Here is a 25,760-nt window from a genome sequence, read left to right as displayed (position 1 = left end):
CTCTTTTCGATAAGTGCACTGGGCTCTTTTACGTGCGTAACACAACACATGGGACCAAGGGCTTTACATCTCATTCGAAGGAGGAAGCTGTGGTTAAGCATCTTGCTTACGGACACAAGTGTCACGGCTGGGGATGTGAACCCACACTCTGCTGATCAGAAACACCAGAGTTTGAATTTGGAGTTCTTAACCGCTCGGCCACGACACTTCCACAGCAGAGAAGGCATACTCCCAAGAGAGCTGAGCTGGTTTAAGGATTAAATGGCCTTGTAACTGGTGCAGTGATGGTCAGAATCAAGAGTGTCCAATTTATTTCACAGTTTTTTTTACAAATTTATCTTTTGTTCTTGCCGCCACAAACAAAAACAACAACCAAGTAACTTTTAGTTGATTAAATGGTGCATATAGATGTGTTTTACCTTCCGTCGTGGGTACTATCACTTCCCCATTAACTGTTGTAATAAGACCATCGGCAGCAGCATTTGCTTTTATCTCAATCTGCAATACCGAAGAACAAAAACAAATTATCAAATGCATCCTTATTGAGCACACCCTTATATTATTCCACTTTCTAAACGATTTCCCGTTGAGGTACAACTTTAACAAAGAAAACCTCGGAGAAACCTTATTTCCTTTGTGTAGAGGACCACTATTTTTGCAATTTAAGTCTCCCTGATCCTAACTTGAAGACTTGAGGGGGTCCACATACAGGCTACATAAAGTAAAAAAGCTTTATTTATTTATTTATTTTACAAATCCACAAAAAAAAACAGGAAGCAATCTTCAGTTCTAGATGTGGCAGTAGGATAACCCAAACTAGGGAAGCCATGCCCACACCAGGGCCCAATTTCATAGAGCTGCTTAGCACTACAATTTTATTGACATGAAATTTCTTCCATGATAAAAACAGGTACCAACAAAATTGGTTGCATATTGCTTGTTACTGGTATTCAGCTGTTGTTTGCTTATCCTAAAAATCACGTGGAAATTTGGTTGGTAAGGCAAAACAAATCATGCTAAGCAACTTTGTGTGCTTATAGCAGCTCTATGAAATTGGGCCCAGATAAGGAATGAAAATCCAATCCACATACAGCAGGATTCCAACTGGATATATAGACGATGTGACCTCTGACGTCACTTGAAAACATAACATGATTCGCGCTTATACCGCCGAGCAAAACCTTTGTGTTTTGGCATTCAGCTAGAAAGTACACGCAATCTTACCATGACTGCGCGTGTTTTTTGCCCGGCGAAACATGACGTGAGAGCTTTGAATGTAAACATAGGTCACATCGTTTATATAACTACATTAAGCAGACCTGATTTCCAGATGGTGTTGTAAGAAATCTGATTTTCACTCACCCTTTCGCCACCAACAATCTCAGCAGCAAACCCACTTAAGTAAGTGGCGTCAGTGAGTTGTTGTGTTTCTGTGTTGAGAGCCCGCTTAGTCCTAATCTGCAACTCAAACATTTTCTGCCCATTTGTAGGCTGATCGTCCACAATCAGCATAGAGAACTCTCCAAGGCCATTGAACGTGTAGCCGACACTATCGAGGGTCATGATATGTGGGTCTCCAAAGAACCAGGCTGAGGGTTAAGAAGAATCATTATTTCTAGATGATAAAAATGTCACTACATCAACGTGCCACGATTGTTTTCCAAAAACGGACTCCAAAGTAAAAATATTTTCACATTTGAAACCTTAGATGAATGTGATGTTGCACAAACTTAATGCAGCTAACAACGTCAGAAACACCATCAAGTGAACAACTTTTCTTAACGAAAGTATACTTAGTTCTTGTATTTCTTATGAAACATGACCTACAACTTTAGGTGTGACTGCAACTCAAACAGACCAACAGAAACACTACAGCTCGAGTCTGGTGCACTTGGGCACTAAGCCAAAACTAACAACAGTGTGCGCATTCAGAAAATATCTATAGAGGGGCTTGGGAAAATAATTTTGCTGTTGGTGGGTAGGAGTGCAATCCATCTATAGGGGCTTTTTGGTCAAATTAGGTTTTGTAAGGCACTTATTGTCCGACAGATAGAGCCCTAACTGGTTACATGTCATTGACATTTATATGGTAACTTTTTGAAACTTAATGATAAACAGAATTATGGAAAATTGTATGGAATTGTATGGAAAATACTAGTAAGCATGCATTAGTCAAGTACTTACCCCAAAATGGCGGCCTGTATCTCCAACAGCTCATGGGGGGCCTAAAGCGCTCATAGATGTAACACAGGTTTGATTGTACACAACAGTGTTGCCGGGGCAGAAACTCCTCATCTGTTCAGAAAACAATTCCAAAATGGTCATATATTTATACACAAAATATACTTTTTGAGTAGATTGCTTAACATTTGTGTCCGTCGTTTTTTAAGCCTTGTAGGAACGTTTATGTTTGTGAATACACAACCTGTGAATTTACAACCTGGAACGTTATTTTGTGATGTATTGCATCTCATGCAATGGAGAGCAGTTTTTCTGACGTTGAAAGAAGAAATATTTGTTGAATGGCAGCTTCATCCTCTCTGATTGTAACATATTGCCATCTTTCAATTCTTGAAAATATTTTCACCATTGCATGCACTCATAAACATTCAAAACTTTTCATAAATTGCCAAAACTCATGCTCACCAAACCATTGTTGATAATAAAAGCTCACTCTGTAGAAAAAAGGGCTCACTGGATATGTCTCAAACACTGATGCACTTAGTGCACTTCTTACACCAACTATAATGCTACCGTAGAATAAATCGTAGCAGCACCGAGGACCAGCTAACCAAGGCCATTGAAAAGTTCGCACAAAACAAAAAGCTGTAAAGAGATAAATATAATATAAAAGACCTTGTTCATCAGTAGGTTATAAAACTACTATGTGATGTATATACAAAGTACCTGCCAGCCAATAACCCCCCCCCCCCCCCCCACCCCAACACCTTTTGAAAAGTAGTCAACTTTGCCCACCTCCCCCGCCCCAATTTTTAATGAGCTGTAAACCTAACTGACAACTCTGTATTATTCGCACCTTTACATTTCTCAAATTAATCTTGTTCATATAACAAATCACAGGAATTAACACCAAACGTAGGTTAGTATAGATTGCAATGATCCCCGAACAATAAACTGGTAATGGCCCACGATGCACATTTCACCGGTCCCACTGCAGTATATTGCGAGTCACCGCTGGTGGTGCGGTCAGCAATCAAAGTATATAACTCTAAAATTGAAATCAGGAAAATAAATTAAGAGATAAATTGATATTTTTTCTTCTTAGATTATATAAAAACATTCTAATAAGCAAATCAGAATTTGGTCAATGCCGTTTTACTCACATACGCCAGAACTTCCTTGTGTTGGTAATGATGTCTCAAAGCCTATATAAGTGAAGCGGAAGTCTAACCATGCCATAGTCCAAGAACAAGGACAGGTGTGGGCAGTAAACAAATAAGAAAATATCCATGACCTGGAAAATGACTGCCTTGATGCCCAGTTTGTACAGAACAAACGTGGATTTTGGTAATTCTGTGGGAGCTTGTCGATATGGAACACCCATCGTCCTTGAAGCCCAGAATTCCCATTGTCGCGTCCTGGCTTGAAAATATTAGATACACCTTGCACATGAAAATGCTCATTTAATAGTCCGTATGAGTATCCAAGGATGACATTGCTGTCAAAGAGCATTGCAGGGTTCCAATTCATGTGCGATGGATGGTAGTTCATGATGGCAAAACCATGATTTGAATCCGTCACAATTATGACTTGGAATGTGTTGGTCTCCTAATAAAAGGAAAATATCAGATTATTCAAGCTAAAACCATTTTTCACCTCAATCAATTTTGGAAATTATTTTCCCTGCATTAATATTGAGAAGTTGTGTGAAAAATCCCAAACATATTGAGATTAAAATCATTTTATGCTGTTTTCACTGAAAGTGTGATGTATTGTCCAACAAATCTGATCTAGTTTTGGTTGTTTTTTGTTAAACATTAGAAGATAAGAATGAATGCTTTAAACAATTTATGATTTAATTTCCCTTTAAGGTTAATACTACAAAGACTTTTACGTCATACCAATTCAAGCTAATTGGTCTCCAAAAATTCAGTAAAACAAGTAATATTGCTATCATAACATCTCCTAATAATAAAAAGAACAGCAGTTCTTCTAGTGCTCCATCAGAACCAATGCCACTGAGCTGTGTTTGGGTTTCGTGAACAATAAAGGATCTACATGTACATGTATTAAAGGGACTCATTGCCTTGGAATGGTCGAGTTGGTCGATATGGTTAGATAGAAGTTTTAAAAGTACAATACAATAATCCACATAAACATGCCTCTAAATTGCATGGTTTTCCCTTTTTTGGCCATTTTATGGAGTCAAAACTCAACTCCACAAGATGGCGTGCCGTGTTAGTTCATGAAATTTTTATCGCAAACCATGCCAATTTAAGGGAAATTTGTGTGGAACTTTACTCTTAAAACATCTTTCTAACCTTATGCTTAACAAACGGTTTCAAACGGTTTTCATAGACCAACTCGCCCGATCCAAAGCAATGTGTCCCATTCAAGTTACCATGTTGATGAGGCAGTGCAATACCTAACCTATTTAAATCCCATCCAAAGGACAAAGCATCTAACTGTTGCAAAAATGTTTGCTACAGGACACAAGGTCTAAAATAAGGACCGGAAACTGAACCCATGCCCTTACCCAAACTAGCTGCAATTGGCCATTACTGACATGTACAAGTCCCATAACATAAACATTTGTACTCACATATTGGGTGTCTACTGCTGTTGGAATGGCTTGAGCAGGTCGTACATTTACCCATGTAATAACGAGTGCCCATGTTGCGCTGAAGTATGGGTATTGAGCGGACAGATCAGGATGTTCAGACACCATCGCACTGATGGTGCTAAGTTCTGCAGCTTTGTTAAAACCCGGAGCTGCAGCATCAATATCCTTTGAAGAATAAACACAAACACACACACACACAAATGGTCAAAGAATGCAGACTCTATACTTAAATGCGCAGTTATTATGCAATGTTGTTCTATAAAGTGCCCAGCAGTCACTTGTTTATGCCTACAGTTTGTTTGTTGATTGTTGGACAACGGCATTGCGTTCACCTGAACAACCTTACAGATCCAGTTTGTGAGATCCTGCTTGTGTTGCTCTTTTGTTTGAACAAATAATTCCATTGTGGGGTACATTGTTTGTTCCATTGTGTTAAAAACACAATGGTACTCTCATAAGCTAGCTCACATTTGACCTAATGTGGCATCCCGGCAATTGTAGCGTACACCCTAAAGGACCGCTAGGAATACAAACTGCAGAATGCTGAGTGGGTCAATGCATCTCAATGAGTCAACATGTATGTCCATTGCAGTTTTTTAGCATGTGATTCGAAACAAAAAAATTATAACAAGGCACACAAGTATGCCAAAATTTGTCAGACAAATATTACTTAATAGATCAACCAAAAAAACAAAGTACAAATGCCTCAATGGCTGATGCTACAGTCCATTGGAGTCCATTCTTTAGAACTTGGTCTCAGAGCACCATGACTTGGACTTGGAATCCCCCAACAGACTCGGACAATTTAAATACTTTAGTTCCCAAAGGACGGATCTGCAATCATGGTCCTCTAGAACCCCCCAGCCACTTTCATTTGGACAGAAACCCATGTTTCGCATAACACCTTGAGTCTTTGCAAGACGTGGAAAGCAAGTCCGAAAATATTTTCTAATATAAATCATGAAATACAAAAAGGTTCAAAAAGTATTTCAAATGGTCTTCCAGTCGACGATGGAGCCAGTGTGCGTGAAGTCGACCTGGCTTCACATTGATATTTAAAAAAAAAAAAATAGATAATTTTTTGAATATTTACAAGTAGAAATATTTTACCTGGTAAAAGACGTTGTTGTCGTTATTGAATACTGTACTGTCTACGTCAGCCCAAAATGGCGCCAAGATGTTCGCATCCTCGTAATCAGAGAAGACCAGTTGACCAGGAGTTGGGAAGCTGCGTTTCTGAAGATGTTGCTCATTACTAAATATGATCACACCATCCTCTGTGAACTGTTAAAGAAAAAATCACCAGGTATTGCAGTTCTGAATCAAATAGACTTTGAGGCTGACGATCGAGTTGTATATTGGATGCAGACATTTTTTCCTTAATCCAACGTCATATCGGAAAATATTAATCCTCTAGCAAACTCGATTCTGTTTTGACATTTGCAGTTTCTTTGTGGTGTAACATAGTCCAAAGTTGTGTTGGCGTAGTTGCAAGGTAGGCCTACATGCAAATGCATATTCCACTTATGATGGGTAAGTTACCAAACATTTAAGACAAAAAATTACAGAGCAGTTGACCAATCAGCAGCCAGGAAAATGGATTAAATATTGAACCTTTTTTATAATCATCATCATCATGTTGTCAGTTGCAAAGCAGCAAAGACTGCTTTCATAACTTGACAGCTGCTCGTCAGATGGCCCTTTCGGTTGATATGGATCTCTATGACTCTGGGTCAATTTCCATAAAGAAAGAAAGCCCTACATGTACCCTACATGTAGGTAGGTTTACATTAGACTCTTTTGGATACATGGTGATTAATACTTTATTATTATTATAATTATTATTATTATTATTTATTTTGGCCATTTCAAAAAGTACAATAACAATACATGTATTTGCAAATAAAGTTTTATTTATGGGAAACAAATAAACAACCATGTTGGACAGCTAGACTACACGTACATGTGTGTAGGCATACAGGCTACAAATAGCAAATAAAGCACTGGTCCTTAATAAGTTAGTCCTTAATGAAGATGACTGACAGCAAGGTTCGGATACAGCAATGAACATGTGAAGAATAGATGAGAGATGAGGGTAGATTGGGTAAGGACAGAAAATAGGGGGGGAGAGGGAACAGCAGGGAACTAGAAACAGAGACAACCTATTACAAGCTGGCCAGGATGATAAATACTTAACTTCAAAAGCCATCGGAGCCTTGACATCCTCAAGTTTGTAATCCATATATGCACAAAAGAGTTATTGACCTGACGGTTCGACCTTAGCAGCATACCTGTTTATTTGTGTCGTATTGTCATTTATAGCCTTTGAGAAAGACTCTCCCAGGATCCAAACGTCAGGTCATTAACTATTGTTTCGAATATTTTGTTCATTTATCCTTTATAAGGTTGGTGAGTTGTTTGCAACAGGTAATTCATCCTCTCGATAGAATATGCCGTACAAGAATTAGCCAATTAAAGGTGCAATAACATTTCTTTGCCCATGGAATATGCGACTCCAAATATGCTTTACTCTTATATTTGGGCTAAATATGAATAATGTACTTACATAAATTTTTTCGAAGATACTATCAGCATATGGAAAATAGTTTGGTGGGTAGAAGGTTTCTGATCGTAAATCGGTAAGAGCCTGTCGTCTCTGTTGGGGAAAACACAAAATACTATAATGAAGGGGTGAGAGTTAATCGTGACCAAAAAGTCTATAAATTGTATCAAGATCTTAGAAAGTACGCTGAAATGATGGCACTTCCACCCGTTCAAAATGCCATATAAAGTTATAGATTTTAAGAATCTTTCGGGAACAGTATTTCTAGTGCTAATAAAGTAATTACAATGGAAAACTGGCCAACAGTTTGGCCAATCGCAGGCCAAACATGGGAGGATCTCCATGAGCGTGGTTTGGTCAGGGTGGGATCTACTACATAGGTTGGGAAGCTGCATTCTCTCCCAAAACCTATTCTGAACATGTTCGAAATAAGTGTAGCCAAACCATAAGCGGGCCAAAGTCTTACAAAGAAGTAGTGGGAACGCCATTATCGAACACGCAGCGTGGTAGCATCATGGTGAGATATCTGTGGTCGTCATAAAAATGCAGCACAGTCAGCATTTATTTTGAAGTAGAAACAACCGCTTGGTCGGCATCGGTCTACATATAGGTGTAGGGCAGCGAGTAACAATTTCGAAAAGAAACAGTGCAGTCTTTAAAATGTGAAACTGCTAGAATTTGATGGCGCTGGTGCCCAGACTTTTTGAAATTTGGGTGATCGGCATGGTTCTTCGTTAGGTAGGTACCACCGCGCACTCTATAGCAGTTAATACACCGTTCCAAAATGCAGGGGAGTGGGTTCACATCTCAACAGCCTATAGACTTTCCCCCAAGGACTCACTGAATGTACAATGCTGATCCCAAATCGATGTTAGGATAAACTGAAACAATAATCTGTGACTTCTTTTTAATATCCGAATGTCCAAAATGCTACAATAATGCCTGGGTGACTCGACAACAAAGCCTTCTATAGACCCGTTGCCTATGACGTCACACTCTCAAAAAGGAGGCAGATCATTGGACAATAGTTGTTCTCTGTGCGACCTCAGCGTACCTGTAGGGTTTTTCGCGTTATGCAAGAGAAAGCTATTGATTTCTTACACAATACAGAACGCGCTTCCGAACAATACACGTAATTTCGGGTGTCAACTCTCTTTTGTGCATGTGTATACGATTTTGACACCCAAAATGACACCCAGGTTGGCACATGTGAGTATGTTGCGCCAATTTTAAGGGGTCTATTTTACACACTATATAAAGATCAACTGCCCTTACCTGTTGAACAGCATTTGACAGTAAGCGATCCCCATAGGACCTTCCAAATGGCACAAAATTTAGAACTGGAAGAAAACCAAATTCACAAAATTGAAAAACTAACAACAAAAAATGGTAATTAACACCATTTTAAAAACAAAATAATACAGCAAATATTAAACAAATTAAAAACAGAAGTAGTCAATCTTAAAGATTTGAGAGTTTTTGGAAAAGGAAATACCAAATACCATTGATCTTATAAAATGTAACCAATTCCTTTTCTCCTGAAAAAAGGGTGAAAAAAAACAATAAAAAAATTGGGAATTCCCAGTCTTGAGAAAAACAACAACCTTGCAATAACAAGTGTTTTTTTCATAAACAGGCATGACTATTTGAATGGCAAGATCATCATCATCACCTTCAGAATAATCCTATCTCATATTTTAATCATTATGATATTATTATACGGTAAGGTAATAAGGATGCCTCACAAGTGAACCTCATCACTATAGCTCGCAAGCCTGAGGAATAACTGTAAACTTGAGTGCTTGATTATGGGATCTAGTAATAATAATAATATCGAAGTCTTATATAGCGCACGTATCTACCAAACAAGGTACTCAAGGCGCTGAGTATATACAAACTTTCAGAAAGATAGGTTGTTGCAGTGATGAATTCTGAGACCCAATTATTTAGCACCTTATAAGGGTTTACAAGGTGCTACGGTGCATTAAGCAGCCTCAACCAGGAACACTGGGGCGAACCCCTTCTCTTTTCGATAAGTGCACTGGGTTCTTTTACATGCGTTACACAACACATGGGACCAACGGCTTTACGTCCCATCCGAAGGACGAAGCAATGGTTAAGTGTCTTGCTCAAGGACACAGTGTAACGGCTGGGGATTCGAACCCACACTCTGCTGATCAGAAACACCAGAGTTTGAATTCGTTGCTCTTAACCGCTCACCCCTACTCTTCAAGGACAAGTGTTCTGTTTTTTTTTTACTACTCTATTAATCCTATAGTACACATGACCTAATGCTTAATGTCCCATTCGTAGGACAAAGCAACTACGTTAAAGCACTTGCTCAATGACATAAGTGCCAGGACTCCAACCCACACTTATGCTGATCAGAAACACCAGAGCTTGAGTTTGGTGCTGTTAATCGCAGAGCCACGACAAGCAACTTCTGACAGGGGATGATAAAACAAGTTGTCTGTGTTACCTTTGACGCTGACAGTGAAAGTACATCTTCCTTGATTAGAGACAGAATCTTGTGCTGTGCATGTCAACTCATTAACACCAACATTGACAGTTCCACCTGAAACAACCACTCCACCGACAGAATTACGGCAAGAAACACTAATGCAGCAATCAATGTTATCAACGGCAGAGGGTTGTGGAGACCAGTCTACTTGAGCACTTGGTGTCCCCGGAAACACAAACGTTTCTGAGCTGATTGGACACGTCACAGTCGGAGGTATCATATCTTATAGAAAGAAAACAGATCAATAATTAAATTAAAGAGAACAACTTATAATGCAAAGCTCCACTAAATAATTGCAGAGTTTGGAAACTATATACATAGTTTTCATTGAGTGTGAGAATTTGAATTGTCTATTTTTCTTCAAGGATGAGCAGTTAATCTGCCTGGGGCAGTCAGTGGTTTGTTTTTGATCCAAATTAAAGTGTTTTGGTCTTTTTTGTACAACACAGAACACAAACGTCTACAGATTTACACATGCTTGCACGGTTTAAAGCTCTAAAATAACTTTTGCTGAAGTGTTGTGGTTTTTGAGAAATGAGTTGATCATTTAAAAAAAAAAAAAAAATCATTTTAGCTTGTAGAACGGATCTGCATGCGACTCTCCTGAAAACATTGCTATGTAATTTTCGCTTTTCAAAAACTTTATGACCGATAGAGGCTTAAACTAGTACAGTTTAATTACATTAAATGCAGCATCAGTCCAGATTTCTCCAGAAGACAATCACAGACTATTGATTGAAACGTTACGTTGAAACCAAAAATTCTTTTCAGAACCATCCCAACTCAGATAGTCCTTACATGGTGTTACCGCAAACCTTTCCATATACATTATATTACATACATCTTCATTCACAGTGAGTAGGAATCAATGTCACGGTAACAAAGCGATTTACAAAAGGTAAAAAACACCTCTAAGTTCAGGCTCCACTTTGGGAAAGGAATTACATGGAGATACCAGGTGTACACTTGTAAAAACGAAAAGGATGTATTATTATGGCCTCTGTAATGTAAATGACAATGAATACCCTATTAAACATTAAATGTGTTTCATATTGTACACATAAAGAACCACTCAAACAAACCAAAAATTATATGATCTTATAAAGAGTAATCAAGTCCTCTTTTTCAAAGTAAAAAATAGTGAAAGTTTCAAAAACAACAAATTTAAGGAGTTTACAGTGTTAAGAAAACATCAAAATTACCAAATCAAATGTTATTCATAAAAGAAGTTGACAATGTTACCTCTGACGGTGACAGTGAAAGTACACATTCCAATATTAGAAGAAGAATCTTGTGCTGTGCATGTAACATCATTGTTACCAACATTGTAAATTCCACCTGAAACAACCACTCCACCGACAGAATTACGACAAGAAACACTAATGCAGCAATCAACGCTATCAACGGCAGAGGGTTGTGAAGACCAGTCGACTTGAGCACTTGATGACCCAGTAGGCACAAGCGTCTCTGAGCTGATCGGACATGTCACAGTTGGAGATATCATATCTTGGAGAAAGAAAACAGTGGTCAATAATTAAATTAAAGACACTGGACACCTTTGGTATTGTCAAAGACCAGTCTTCTCACTTGGTGTATCTCAACATATGCACAAAATAACAAACCTGTGAAAATTTGAACTCAATTGGTCGTTGAAGTTGCGAGATAATAATGGAAGAAAAAACACCCTTGCCACACGAAGTTGTGTGCTTTCAGATGCTTGATTTCGGGACCTCAAAATCTAATTCTGAGGTCTCGAAATCAGATTCGTGGAAAAATACTCATTTCTCGAAAACTATGTTACTTCAGAGGACGCCGTTTCTCACAATGTTTTGTACTATCAACACCTATCCATTGCTTGTTACCAAGTAAGTTTTTGTGTTATTATCAACTTTGGAATTTTTCTTTTTCATATAACCCCCCCCCCACCCCCCACCATCACTTAAAAAAATCTTGGTAATGGGCCTAACGCAAGTACAATATGATCAGCTCACAAAAAATACTTACCGATAACAGTGATGACAAACGCACAGGACCCTTCATTAAGGGCAGTATCAAAAGCTCTACAAGTTACTGTTGTTTCACCGACTTGGAAAGATCCACCAGAAATCACTTCATTGTCAAGACCGTCTTTACAAACAACACTGTCGGCATTAACTGTAGCATCAACAGCGTCAGTGGCATCTGGTGAAACTGACCAATCAACAAAAGCACTAGCCATTCCAGAAGTCAAATTGGTAGTTTCATCCATTGGGCAAGTTACATTTGGAGCAACATTGTCTGCCAAAAACAAAAAACAAAAAGTTTGTTAGCAAATACTCAACCTGGAAATTGGCAAATAATGTTTTAACATCACAAATTAAGGGATCCACATTGGTTGTAGTATTGTTTGGACATTTTGACAATTATAGCTTCATTGTCCAACACAAACAAACCAAACAAGTATGTTTGCAACTACTCAACCTTTGGTAAATGATGTTCGAACAAAGAAAAAAAAATGACTGTCACAAACAAAACTCATCACAATTCACCTGACACTTAATTAAGAAACGCCGTTTTAAATCAGAAACAATCAAGGTATTGAAAAACCCAAGTATTGCAAATAAATCCACCTTCTGTACAAAGAAATAAAAAACAAGTACAATATAACCAACTCACAAAATTACTTACCGATTACAGTGATGACAAATACACAGGATCCGTTATTAAGGACATTATCGCTAGCTCTACAAGTCACTGTTGTTACACCGGCTTGAAAAAATCCACCAGAAGTTACGACATCGCCAAGATGGTCTTCACAAACAACACTGTCGGCATTAACTGTAGCATCAACAACATCAATGGCATCTGGGGAAACTGACCAAGAAACAAGAGCACCAGCCATAGAAAGATCCACATTGGTAGTTTCAGCACTTGGACATGTGACAATAGGACTTTCGTTATCTGCCAAAAACAAATCAAACAAGTATATTAGCAAATACTCAACTGTGGTGAAATAATGTTCAATCATCACAAAATCAGGGATCCACATTGTTTGGACATATTTGACACTTGGAGCTTCATTGTCCACCAAAAACAAAACAAACAAGTGTGTTAGCAAATACTCAACCTTTGGCAAATGTTGTTTGAACATCATAAAATCACAATGTTGAGTCTGTCACACACTAAACTTATTACAGGTTACCAATACCAGCGTTACCTGACACTAAATTAAAAAAAAACACCTTTTAAAATCAGAAACAAGTATTGCAGATTAAGTCCAGCTTTTCTACAAACAAGTCAAAACACATATACAATACGATCAGCTCACAAAAAATACTTACCGATAACAGTGATGACAAACGCACAGGACCCTTCGTTAAGGGCAGTATCAAAAGCTCTACAAGTCACTGTTGTTTCACCGGCTTGGAAAAATCCACCAGAAATCATAACATTGTCAAGACCGTCTTTACAAACAACACTGTCAGCATTAACTGTAGCATCAACAGCGTCAGTGGCAAATGGTGATCTTGACCAAGAAACAATGGCACCAGCCGTTCCAGAATCCACATTGGTAGTTTTATTAGTCGGACATGTGACAATTGGAGCTTCGTTGTCTGCCAAAAAAACAAAACAAGTATGTTAGCAAATACTCAACCTTTGCCAAATGATGTTCGAACAAAGAAAAATAAGAATGACTGTCACACAAAAAACTCATCACCACTCACATGAGACTAAATAATATGTATTAAAAAAAGCATTTGTATCGATATCTGTATAAAGGGCTATATAAATTAGGTTATTATTATTATTATCATTGAAAATTCCTTTTTTAATTAAGAAACAATCAAAGAATTTAAAAACTCAAGTGTTGAAATTAAAATCTAGCTTTTGTACAAACAAAATCAAACTCGAGTAAAATATAATCAGCTCACAAAAACTACTTACCGACAATAATGACAAATACACAGGACCCTTCATTAAGGGCAGTATCAGAAGCTCTACAAGTCACTGTTGTTGTTCCGGCTTGGAAAAATCCACCAGAAGTTACGACATTGTCAAGATTGTCTTTACAAACAACACTGTCGGCATTAACTGTAGCATCAACAAGGTCAGTGGCATCTGGTGAACCTGACCAATCAACAAGGGCACCAGCCCCCCCAAGATCCGCACTAGTAGTTTTATCAATTGGGCATGTGACAATTGGACCTTCGTTATCTGCCCAAAACAAACCAAACAAATATATTAGCAAACTGTGGGTAAATATACATCAAGATGACAAGCTACATATCTTTGCAAGTTATTGTATTTGTCAGGGAACTTTCTCACATCCTTAACAGTTATTTTGGGTCTGGATTGCATTGTAAAAAGCCCCTTGAAGTATGACAGTACCAGCCATGAGGGTTAAATAGAGTGCTGGAAGATTGTGGTTCTGGTGAAATATACATCAAGATTGCAAGCTACATATCTTTGCAAATTCTTGTATTTTTTGGTATTTTGTCAGCAGGGAACTTTCCGACAGACTAAATAGTTATTTTGGGCTTGGGTTGCATTGATAACACATCTTATAATCAGCCATGGTCAAGCTGTCTCATGCACCAGACTCAAGTAATGGTATTGTCAGAGTGGGTTCAAGTCTTGGCAGCTGCACCAGTGTCCGTGAATAAGACACTTTATCATAATTTCTTTGGCTTGTACTTTAAAACCCACTCTCACCTGGAGGCGACGTTGTTGAAGTAACATCAGTGGTCGGCCCATCAGTGGTTGTCACATCAGGGGTTGGCACATCAGTGGTTGGCACATCAGGGGTTGGCACATCGGGGGTTGGCACATCGGGGGTTGGCACATCAGGGGTTGGCACATCAGTGGTTGGCACTTCAGTGGTTGGCACAACAGTGGTTTGCACTTCAGTGGTTGTCATGACAGTGGTTGGCACTTCAGTGGTTGTCAGGACAGTGGTTGGCACATCTGTGTTTGGCACATCAGTGGTTGTCACAACAGTGGTTGGCACTTCAGTGGTTGTCAGGACAGTAGTTGGCACATCTGTGTTTGGCACATCAGTGGTTGTCAAAACAGTGGTTGGCACATCAGTGGTTGTCAGGACAGTGGTTGGCACATCTGTGGTTGGCACATCAGTGGTTGTCACGACAGTGGTTGGCACTTCAGTGGTTGTCACGACAGTGGTTGGCACATCTGTGGTTGGCACATCAGTGGTTGTCATGACAGTGGTTGGCACATCAGTGGTTGACACGACAGTGGTTGGCACATCAGTGGTTGGCACTTCAGTGGTTGTCATGACAGTGAATGGCACATCTGTGGTTGGAACATCAGTGGTTGTCATGACAGTGGTTGGCACATAAGTGGTTGTCACGACAGTGGTTGGCACATCAGTGGTTGTCACGACAGTGGTTGGCACTTCAGTGGTTGTCATGACAGTGGTTGGCACATCAGTGGTTGGCCCATCAGTGGTTGTCACGACAGTGGTTGGCAAATCAGCGGTTGTCACGACAGTGGTTGGCACATCAGTGGTTGGGACATCAGTGGTTGTCATGACAGTGGTTGGCACATCAGTGGTTGTCAGGACAGTGGTTGGCACATCTGTGGTTGGCACATCAGTGGTTGGCACATCTGTGGTTGGCACATCAGTGGTTGTCACGACAGTGGTTGGCACTTCAGTGGTTGTCAGGACAGTGGTTGGCACATCTGAGGTTGGCACATCAGTGGTTGTCACGACAGTGGTTGGCACTTCAGTGGTTGTCACGACAGTGGTTGGCACATCTGTGGTTGGCACGTCAGTGGTTGGCACATCAGTGGTTGGCACTTCAGTAGTTGTCATGACAGTGGTTGGCACATCTGTGGTTGGCACGTCAGTGGTTGTCATGACAGTGGTTGGCACATCAGTGGTTGTCACGACAGTGGTTGGCACATCAGTGGTTGTCACGACAGTGGTTGGCACATAAGTGGTTGTCACGACAGTGGTTGGCACATAAGTGGTTGTCACGACAGTGGTTGGCACATCAGTGGTTGTCAGGACAGTGGTTGGCACATCTGTGGTTGGCACATCAGTGGTTGGCACATCTGTGGTTGGCACATCAGTGGTTGTCACGACAGTGGTTGGCACTTCAGTGGTTGTCAGGACAGTGGTTGTCACATCTGAGGTTGGCACATCAGTGGTTGTCACGACAGTGGTTGGCACTTCAGTGGTTGTCACGACAGTGGTTGGCACATCTGTGGTTGGCACGTCAGTGGTTGGCACATCAGTGGTTGGCACTTCAGTAGTTGTCATGACAGTGGTTGGCACATCTGTGGTTGGCACTTCAGTGGTTGTCATGACAGTGGTTGGCACATCAGTGGTTGGCACATCAGTGGTTGTCATGACAGTGGTTGGCACATCAGTGGTTGTCAGGACAGTGGTTGGCACATCTGTGGTTGGCACATCAGTGGTTGGCACATCTGTGGTTGGCACATCAGTGGTTGTCACGACTGTGGTTGGCACTTCAGTGGTTGTCAGGACAGTGTTTGGAACATCTGAGGTTGGCACATCAGTGGTTGTCACGACAGTGGTTGGCACTTCAGTGGTTGTCACGACAGTGGTTGGCACATCTGTGGTTGGGACATCAGTGGTTGTCATGACAGTGGTTGGCACATCAGTGGTTGTCAGGACAGTGGTTGGCACATCTGTGGTTGGCACATCAGTGGTTGGCACATCTGTGGTTGGCACATCAGTGGTTGTCACGACAGTGGTTGGCACTTCAGTGGTTGTCAGGACAGTGGTTGGCACATCTGAGGTTGGCACATCAGTGGTTGTCACGACAGTGGTTGGCACTTCAGTGGTTGTCACGACAGTGGTTGGCACATCTGTAGTTGGCACGTCAGTGGTTGGCACATCAGTGGTTGGCACTTCAGTAGTTGTCATGACAGTGGTTGGCACATCTGTGGTTGAAACATCAGTGGTTGTCATGACAGTGGTTGGCACATCAGTGGTTGGCACATCTGTGGTTGGCACTTCAGTGGTTGTCATGACAGTGGTTGGCACATCAGTGGTTGTCACGACAGTGGTTGGCAAATCAGCGGTTGTCACGACAGTGGTTGGCACATCAGTGGTTGGGACACCAGTGGTTGTCATGACAGTGGTTGGCACATCAGTGGTTGTCACGACAGTGGTTGGCACTTCAGTGGTTGTCAGGACAGTTGTTGTCAGCACATCTGTGGTTGGCACATCAGTTGTTGTCACGACAGTGGTTGGCACTTCAGTGGTTGTCAGGACAGTGGTTGGCACATCTGAGGTTGGCACATCAGTGGTTGTCACGACAGTGGTTGGCACTTCAGTGCTTGTCACGACAGTGGTTGACACATCTGTGGTTGGCACGTCAGTGGTTGGCACATCAGTGGTTGACACTTCAGTAGTTGTCATGACAGTGGTTGGCACATCTGTGGTTGAAACATCAGTGGTTGTCATGACAGTGGTTGGCACATCAGTGGTTGTCACGACAGTGGTTGGCACATCAGTGGTTGTCACGACAGTGGTTGGCACTTCAGTGGTTGTCATGACAGTGGTTGGCACATCAGTGGTTGGCACATCAGTGGTTGTCATGACAGTGGTTGGCACATCAGTGGTTGTCAGGACAGTGGTTGGCACATCTGTGGTTGGCACATCAGTGGTTGGCACATCTGTGGTTGGCACATCAGTGGTTGTCACGACTGTGGTTGGCACTTCAGTGGTTGTCAGGACAGTGGTTGGCACATCTGAGGTTGGCACATCAGTGGTTGTCACGACAGTGGTTGGCACTTCAGTGGTTGTCACGACAGTGGTTGGCACATCTGTGGTTGGGACATCAGTGGTTGTCATGACAGTGGTTGGCACATCAGTGGTTGTCAGGACAGTGGTTGGCACATCTGTGGTTGGCACATCTGTGGTTGGCACATCTGTGGTTGGCACATCAGTGGTTGTCACGACAGTGGTTGGCACTTCAGTGGTTGTCAGGACAGTGGTTGGCACATCTGAGGTTGGCACATCAGTGGTTGTCACGACAGTGGTTGGCACTTCAGTGGTTGTCACGACAGTGGTTGGCACATCTGTAGTTGGCACGTCAGTGGTTGGCACATCAGTGGTTGGCACTTCAGTAGTTGTCATGACAGTGGTTGGCACATCTGTGGTTGAAACATCAGTGGTTGTCATGACAGTGGTTGGCACATCAGTGGTTGGCACATCTGTGGTTGGCACTTCAGTGGTTGTCATGACAGTGGTTGGCACATCAGTGGTTGTCACGACAGTGGTTGGCAAATCAGCGGTTGTCACGACAGTGGTTGGCACATCAGTGGTTGGGACACCAGTGGTTGTCATGACAGTGGTTGGCACATCAGTGGTTGTCACGACAGTGGTTGGCACTTCAGTGGTTGTCAGGACAGTTGTTGTCAGCACATCTGTGGTTGGCACATCAGTTGTTGTCACGACAGTGGTTGGCACTTCAGTGGTTGTCAGGACAGTGGTTGGCACATCTGAGGTTGGCACATCAGTGGTTGTCACGACAGTGGTTGGCACTTCAGTGGTTGTCACGACAGTGGTTGACACATCTGTGGTTGGCACGTCAGTGGTTGGCACATCAGTGGTTGACACTTCAGTAGTTGTCATGACAGTGGTTGGCACATCTGTGGTTGAAACATCAGTGGTTGTCATGACAGTGGTTGGCACATCAGTGGTTGTCACGACAGTGGTTGGCACATCAGTGGTTGTCACGACAGTGGTTGGCACATCAGTGGTTGGCACATCTGTGGTTGGTACTTCATTGGTTGGCACATCTGTGGTTGGCACATCAGTGGTTGTCACGACAGTGGTTGGCACTTCAGTGGTTGTCATGACAGAGGTTGGCACATCAGTGGTTGGCACATCAGTGGTTGTCACGACAGTGGTTGGCACATCAGTGGTTGTCACGACAGTGGTTGGCACATAAGTGGTTTGCACATCAGTGGTTGTCATGACAGTGGTTGGCACATCTGTGGTTGGCACATCAGTGGTTTTCACGACAGTGGTTGGCACATCAGTCATTGGCACATCAGTAGTTGTCATGACAGTGGTTGGCACATCAGTGGTTGGCACTTCAGTGATTGTAATCACAGTGGTTGGCACATCTGTGGTTGGCACATCAGTGGTTGTCACGACAGTGGTTGGCACATCAGTGGTTGGCACATCAGTGGTTGCCATGACAGTGGTTGGCACATCAGTGGTTTTCATGACAGTGGTTCGCACTTCAGTGGTTGTCAGGACAGTGGTTGGCACATCTGTGTTTGGCACATCAGTGGTTGTCACATAAGTGGTTGGCACTTCAGTGGTTGTCACGACAATGGTTGGCACATCTGTGGTTGGCACATCAGTGGTTGGCACACCAGTGGTTGTCATGACAGTGGTTGGCACATCAGTGGTTGTCAAGACAGTGGTTGGCACATCTGTGGTTGGCACGTCAGTGGTTGGCACATCAGTGGTAGGCACTTCAGTAGTTGTCATGACAGTGGTTGGCACATCTGTGGTTGGCACATCAGTGGTTGTCACGACAGTGGTTGGCACATCAGTGGTTGTCACGACAGTGGTTGGCACATCCGTGGTTGGCACTTCAGTGGTTGTCACGACAGTGGTTGGCACATCTGTGGTTGGCACATCAGTGGTTGGCACACCAGTGGTTGGCATGACAGTGGTTGGCACATCAGTGGTTGTCACGACAGTGGTTGGCACATCAGTGGTTGTCACGACAGTGGTTGGCACATCAGTCATTGGCACATCAGTGGTTGTCATGACAGTGGTTGGCACATCAGTGGTTGGCACTTCAGTGGTTGTAATGACAGTGGTTGTCACATCTCTGGTTGGCACATCAGTGGTTGTCACGACAGTGGTTGGCACATCAGTGGTTGGCACATCAGTGGTTGCCATGACAGTGGTTGGCACATTAGTGGTTTTCATGACAGTGGTTGGCACTTCAGTGGTTGTCAGGACAGTGGTTGGCACATCTGTGTTTGGCACATCAGTGGTTGTCAGGATAGTGGTTGGCACTACTGTGGTTGGCACATCAGTGGTTGTCAGGACAGTGGTTGGCACTTCAGTGGTTGTCACGACAGTGGTTGGCACATCAGTGGTTGTCATGACAGTGGTTGGCACATCAGTGGTTGTCACGATAGTGGTTGGCACTTCAGTGGTTGTCAGGACAGTGGTTGGCACATCTGTAGTTGGCACATCTACAGATGGTAGAAAGGTAGAAAAACTTCATTCAATGTGTGCTTCACCCAAAATAATAGTCTGTACAATTTGTACTTTAAAACCCACTCTCACCTGTAAGCGTTGTTTGAGTTACATCAGTGGTTGTCACACAAGTGGTTGGCACATCAGTGGTTGTTGCTTCAGTCGTCACTGTGGTTGCTACTTTGGTGGATGCTGCCTCTATTGTAATTGTTTGGGGAAAAGGAAAAGACGAAATTTAATTTACTTTATAAAATACCTAAATCCCTGCTTCTTTTTTTTTAGGTTCTTACTGTCACAGCTCACCGGAATCTTGAACGCAATGGTGTTGAAACAAAAAGTACAACAAGATGAAAAGCCAATATTTTTTCATTGTGATTTCGGGACTTTCCGACAGACTTAAGAGTTACTTGGGGGCATGGGTTACATAGTAAGACCCCTTGAAGGATGACATTACTAGCATTGAGGGTTGAATAGAGCTCTGAAAGTCAGGAAATTGGATGATCTGTGCAAAATATGTTTGAGATAGATTAAGAGGTCTGAAACTATTTGCAATATAAATATTCAGTTTTGCCTCGAAATTGTGTGGTTTTCCTTTTACTTTGCGAACTAACACGGTCGGCCATTTATGGGAGTCAAAATTTTGACTCTCATAAATGGCCGACTGTGTTTGTCGACGAGGTACAAGGAAAATTACACAATTTCGAGTGATACTTGTGTGGATCATTATATTCTATCCTTAAAATATTCTATCCTTAAAATATCTTTCTAATCATATGCATTTTATAACAAACGGTTACAAACGCTTTTCAAAGACCAACTCGACCAGTCCAAGGCAACGTGTTCCTTTAAGTAAAAACTATGTTAGTGGTGCCAATTTGAATGTGCTAAATATGATTAAATACCATGATGTCAATTAAACATAATCAAGATTTAGAAGAAGAAAAGAAGTAGAACAAAAAATACAACACAGAGTTTGCCTTTTCAAACAACAAACATGTGATTATTGTTTGTGTGGTTGCTGCTTCAGTGTTTCAAGCCATTGTGGTTGCTGCATCTCTGATTGCAAGCTTTTAAATGCACTAATAAAACGAAAATTAAGGAGCTTTCCTGTTATGTGACAATGAATCTTCAAAAGAACGGTACCTTTTTTTATTTACACATTAGCACCCTCTCTAACAAACCAAAAACACAAGAAAAGAGTAAAGTAATAATACATGTACCAGATGAGATAAATTTTTCTGTTTAAGGATGAAATACTTCATTCAATGTGAGCCTTGCCTAGATTCATGACCTGTTGCAATAAATTGTAAACATGTGTACTTTAAAACCCACTCTCACCTGTAGGCATTGCTTGAGTTACATCAGTGGTTGTCACATCAGTGGTTGTCACATCAGTGGTTGTCACATCAGTGGTTGGCACATCAGTGGTTGTCACATCAGTGGTTGGCACATCAGTGGTTGTCACATCAGTGGTTGTCACATCAGGGGTTGGCACATCAGTGGTTGTCACATCAGTGGTTGGCACATCAGTGGTTGGCACATCAGTGGTTGGCACATCAGTGGTTGGCACATCAGTGGTTGTCACATCAGTGGTAGGCACATCAGTGGTTGGCACATCAGTGGTTGGCACATCAGTGGTTGGCACATCAGTGGTTGTCACATCAGGGGTTGGCACATCAGTGGTTGTCACATCAGTGGTTGGCACATCAGTGGTTGTCACATCAGGGGTTGGCACATCAGTGATTGGCACATCAGTGGTTGGCACATCAGTGGTTGGCACATCAGTGGTTGGCACATCAGTGGTTGGCACATCAGTGGTTGTCACATCAGGGGTTGGCACATCAGTGGTTGTCACATGAGTGGTTGTCACATGAGTGGTTGTCACATCAGGGATTGGCACATCAGTGGTTGGCACATCAGTGGTTGGCACATCAGTGGTTGGCACATCAGTGGTTGGCACATCAGTGGTTGGCACATCAGTGGTTGGCACATCAGTGGTTGGCACATCAGTGATTGGCACATCAGTGGTTGGCACATCAGTGATTGGCACATCAGTGGTTGTCATATCAGTGGTTGTCACATCAGGGGTTGTCAAAACTTGGGTTGTAACATCAGGGGTTGTCACACCAGGTGTTGTTTTACCAGGAGTTGTTACATCAGGAGTTGTAACACCAGGGGTTGTCAAATCAGGGGTTGTCACACCAGGAGTTGTCACATCAGGGGTTGTCACATCAGGGGTTGTTGAACCAGGTGTTGTTCCACAAAGGCTTGTTACATCAGGAGTTGACAAATCAGGGGTTGTCACATCAGGGGTTGTCAAAACTTGGGTTGTAACATCAGGGGTTGTTGAACCTGGTGTTGTTACACGAGGGGTTGTTACATCAGGAGTTGTCAAATCAGGGGTTGTCAAATCAGGGGTTGTCACACCAGGAGTTGTCACATCAGGGGTTGTCACATCAGGGGTTGTTGAACCAGGTGTTGTTCCACAAAGGCTTGTTACATCAGGAGTTGACAAATCAGGGGTTGTCACATCAGGGGTTGTCAAAACTTGGGTTGTAACATCAGGGGTTGTTGAACATCAGGGGTTGTCAGACCAGGAGTTGTAACACCAGGGGTTGTCAAATCAGGGGTTGTAACATCAGTGGTTGAAATAAACAAATCAATAAACAATAAATTTATAAAAATAAATGAATCAGGCATATCACTTAGTAGCATCGCTTGACAAAATACAGCAGCCAACAATTAATATGGTAGCAGTAAGTGGTGACTTTAAACTGAAGAATTTGTGGCCAGTTTAAATTAAAATGTTTGGCGACCATCTTTGAAAGAAATAACAATAATCCTCTTCTTGAAAAAACTTAGACGATCAACTGTTTTTTTTTTTTTTACTTGGCCTAATTCACTGGCAGCAATATTTAGGCCTTTTTCGTATCACATCCCAAAACATGTAAAATGTTAAATGCAAAATGGTTCTTACCGCCGCAGGCCTGTCCCGTCCAGTTGTCTGTACATGTACACAAACAATTGACAGTGTCAAGCACTCCATTATTTTGACAGGTGAATGGACAAACTGCATATAAAGATAAGGAACATGTACAGGATTAGATTATATATAAAACAAATCTATTAGGTTAACGTGGTCAAGTGGTTTTACTACAGGACTTGCAATCACCTTGTGGGAGTTTGACGGACGGACGGACGGACGGACGGACGGACGGACGGACGGACGGACGGACGGACGGACGGACGGACGGACGGACGGACGGACGGACGGACGGACGGACGGACGGACGGACGGACGGACGGACGGACGGACGGACGGACGGACGGACGGACGGACGGACGGACGGACGGACGGACGGACGAACGAACGAACGAACGAACAAACAAAAACTAAAAAAAAAAAAAAACCCCTTCTATATGACATTCCAAAACCAAAATGGTTTTAAAAGTATTTTCATTGCAAGAGTTTCATTTGTCTCGAAAAATTAAAGTCACAGGGAAAATTGCATTGAATTTAAATTGGTAAACAAAGTGTTTTTTTTACCAGAGCACTCGCAGGTCACGGTATCAAGATCCTCGTCGGGACCACAAGTTATGGCACAATCTGAATAAAATTATGGAAGAAAAGACAATTAGTGCCGAATGTATTTATAGCAACAATTAATTCTGAAGAAATTACTTGTGGCGCCAAAAGTATTTTTTGTTTTACTAAACATACGCAATGGGCTGAATGAACTTGTTCACCATTATTCCCCTACTCGGACTCTACCATATTTTTATAGCCACAAATCTTTTTCTTACGCCTCACCGTTTCGTAGTCTTCCTGTGCAGATTGGTAAGACACTGCTCTAGAATTGCAAGGGTCATGGGTTCGAATCCCACACGAGTAATATGCCTGTGATATTTGTTTCACAGGACTCGGGAAAGTATACAGTGCTACCAAACATTGGTGTATGGGTAAAAACCAAAAATTAAAAATTCATATCCAGAACATGTTGATTAAGTTTACCTGAGCATGTTTCTCCACTCCAGGGGATGTTTTCACAACCGCAACTACAATCCGCATCATTCCTTACACCTTCATTCATGCAAGACAGTGAGCATTCTACAAAAACAAGAAACAATTGTTTTTAATCCAAAGCCAGTCCCTTCTCTTAACCCCCCCCCCCTTTTGGCCCCTACTCATTGTTAACCTCTCGCTTTTTTCTGCATGCTATCAAACCCTGTCATGTAATTCCACTTCACCGCTTATGTTTCACTTAGTTACCTGTTCATGTTTGTTGTATTGTCATTTAGCCTTTAAGAAAGACTCTGCTAGGGTGGGTCGAAACATCAGGTCATTAACTATTTTTTGCAAAACTAAATTCTCTGAGGTGTGTGGAACCCTTTTTAGTAAGACTCTAGCTCTTAATAAAGTCAGGCCACGGAATACTTTTTAAAATTACATCGCAGTGCAGGTCATTTGGTTGATACGTATAATGTACAACAAGTCATTCATTTTGTTTAGTAATTAAATGCACAATAATAATAATAAAAATAATAATAATAGCTTATTCTTATATAGGGTGTTTCACAACTAAAATAAATACCAATGTGCTTTACAAAAAACTACGGAAGCGTACATAGGACATACCGGAAGAAAAAACAATTGGGCCCCACTATTTCGCCCGGGCGGATTACTAATTCGCCCGGGCGGATTACTTTTTCGCCCGGGCGGATTACGAGGCCGCATGTTTACACAGGGCTACATGTATGATTTCACTTTTACCTTAACAAACATCACCGGATAAAAGTTCTCTTTAACCCCTTCCAGCCTCCTTTTTCTCCTTCAACCCCCCCCCCCCCCCCCGTGTTGGTTTCTATACAAATGTTCACCGAACCCAATAAGAACAATGTATTGGATCATTTGGTTTAAGAAGCCATCTTGAATTTCAAAATGACCGCCAATGGGAGACTTTTGGGACGCTTTGTGGCAGCAGACTTCCCAGGTAAAATCCATTGGTCTCGGTAATATGCGCATGCTCAGAACTACGTAAACAATGCAATTTACCTGGAAAGTCTGCTGCCACCAAGCGTCCCAAAAGTCCCCCATTAAATGTGCTTGTTTGACATATCTTGGTATGTAGAGACTCATACATGCGGGCAAGTTTTACGGGTAAGCAAATCCAATAAAAACATATCCATCCCAGCTAACTCTGACAAACTGGCCCAGATCTTGCCCAGAAATGACAGGTCCTGGCCTGCTCTGGGCCAGTTGATGATATTGATATCTTGGCCTGACCTGACCGCACCAATTCAGTTGCTGTCAGATCTGGGCCATGTTTGGCCAGGCCAGCTCAGATCAAGATCAGAATGCCAAAGAATGGCAGATCTTGGCATGGTATTGCAAGACCAGGTAACTCTAATGTTAGGTCTGTGTCAGGTCATGCCACACACGTTTAGATGGCGTCAGAGTCATGGCGTCACATATTAAACACATATTGCCATTCTTTGAGTATGTTCGGCCAGATCTTGCAAAGATCTGAAATGTGTGGCAAGACCTGGCATAGATCGAAAACTCATTTTCCGGGCTTGGTTACTTCTGGCCAAGATCTGACGTCATCTGAGCTGGTTTGGAGGAAACACCTTGCCCACATTTGCCATTATCTGAGCTCGTGTGGCCAGA

At 41.9% G+C, this 25,760-nt stretch overlaps 1 protein-coding gene across 1 annotated transcript in view; it reads right to left on the bottom strand.

Moving 5' to 3' along the window:
* LOC139942690 (uncharacterized) overlaps positions 1–25,233 on the bottom strand; it is a 75,431-nt gene extending 50,198 nt beyond the window's left edge. Inside the window, exons 1-23 of the mRNA XM_071939498.1 lie at positions 25,146–25,233; positions 24,105–24,200; positions 23,640–23,699; positions 23,070–23,162; positions 22,235–22,639; positions 20,183–20,290; positions 16,361–17,397; positions 14,581–15,316; positions 13,813–14,082; positions 13,209–13,481; positions 12,556–12,828; positions 11,893–12,165; positions 11,131–11,394; positions 9,847–10,110; positions 8,643–8,707; positions 7,371–7,460; positions 5,915–6,088; positions 4,784–4,969; positions 3,345–3,789; positions 2,647–2,826; positions 2,185–2,295; positions 1,363–1,589; positions 420–498 (exon numbers count right to left, since the gene is read on the bottom strand). Coding sequence (XP_071795599.1) covers positions 420–498; positions 1,363–1,589; positions 2,185–2,295; positions 2,647–2,826; positions 3,345–3,789; positions 4,784–4,969; positions 5,915–6,088; positions 7,371–7,460; positions 8,643–8,707; positions 9,847–10,110; positions 11,131–11,394; positions 11,893–12,165; positions 12,556–12,828; positions 13,209–13,481; positions 13,813–14,082; positions 14,581–15,316; positions 16,361–17,397; positions 20,183–20,290; positions 22,235–22,639; positions 23,070–23,162; positions 23,640–23,699; positions 24,105–24,200; positions 25,146–25,233 — 5,797 coding nt within the window. The remainder of the gene's footprint in view (positions 1–419; positions 499–1,362; positions 1,590–2,184; positions 2,296–2,646; positions 2,827–3,344; positions 3,790–4,783; positions 4,970–5,914; positions 6,089–7,370; positions 7,461–8,642; positions 8,708–9,846; positions 10,111–11,130; positions 11,395–11,892; positions 12,166–12,555; positions 12,829–13,208; positions 13,482–13,812; positions 14,083–14,580; positions 15,317–16,360; positions 17,398–20,182; positions 20,291–22,234; positions 22,640–23,069; positions 23,163–23,639; positions 23,700–24,104; positions 24,201–25,145) is intronic.
* Between the last annotated feature and the right edge of the window lie 527 nt (positions 25,234–25,760).

Source organism: Asterias amurensis, chromosome 10 (genome assembly GCF_032118995.1).
Source record: "Asterias amurensis chromosome 10, ASM3211899v1".
Taxonomy (NCBI): domain Eukaryota; kingdom Metazoa; phylum Echinodermata; class Asteroidea; order Forcipulatida; family Asteriidae; genus Asterias; species Asterias amurensis.
Note: the sequence above shows the minus strand (reverse complement) of the source record. Positions and strands in the feature narration are given on the sequence as shown.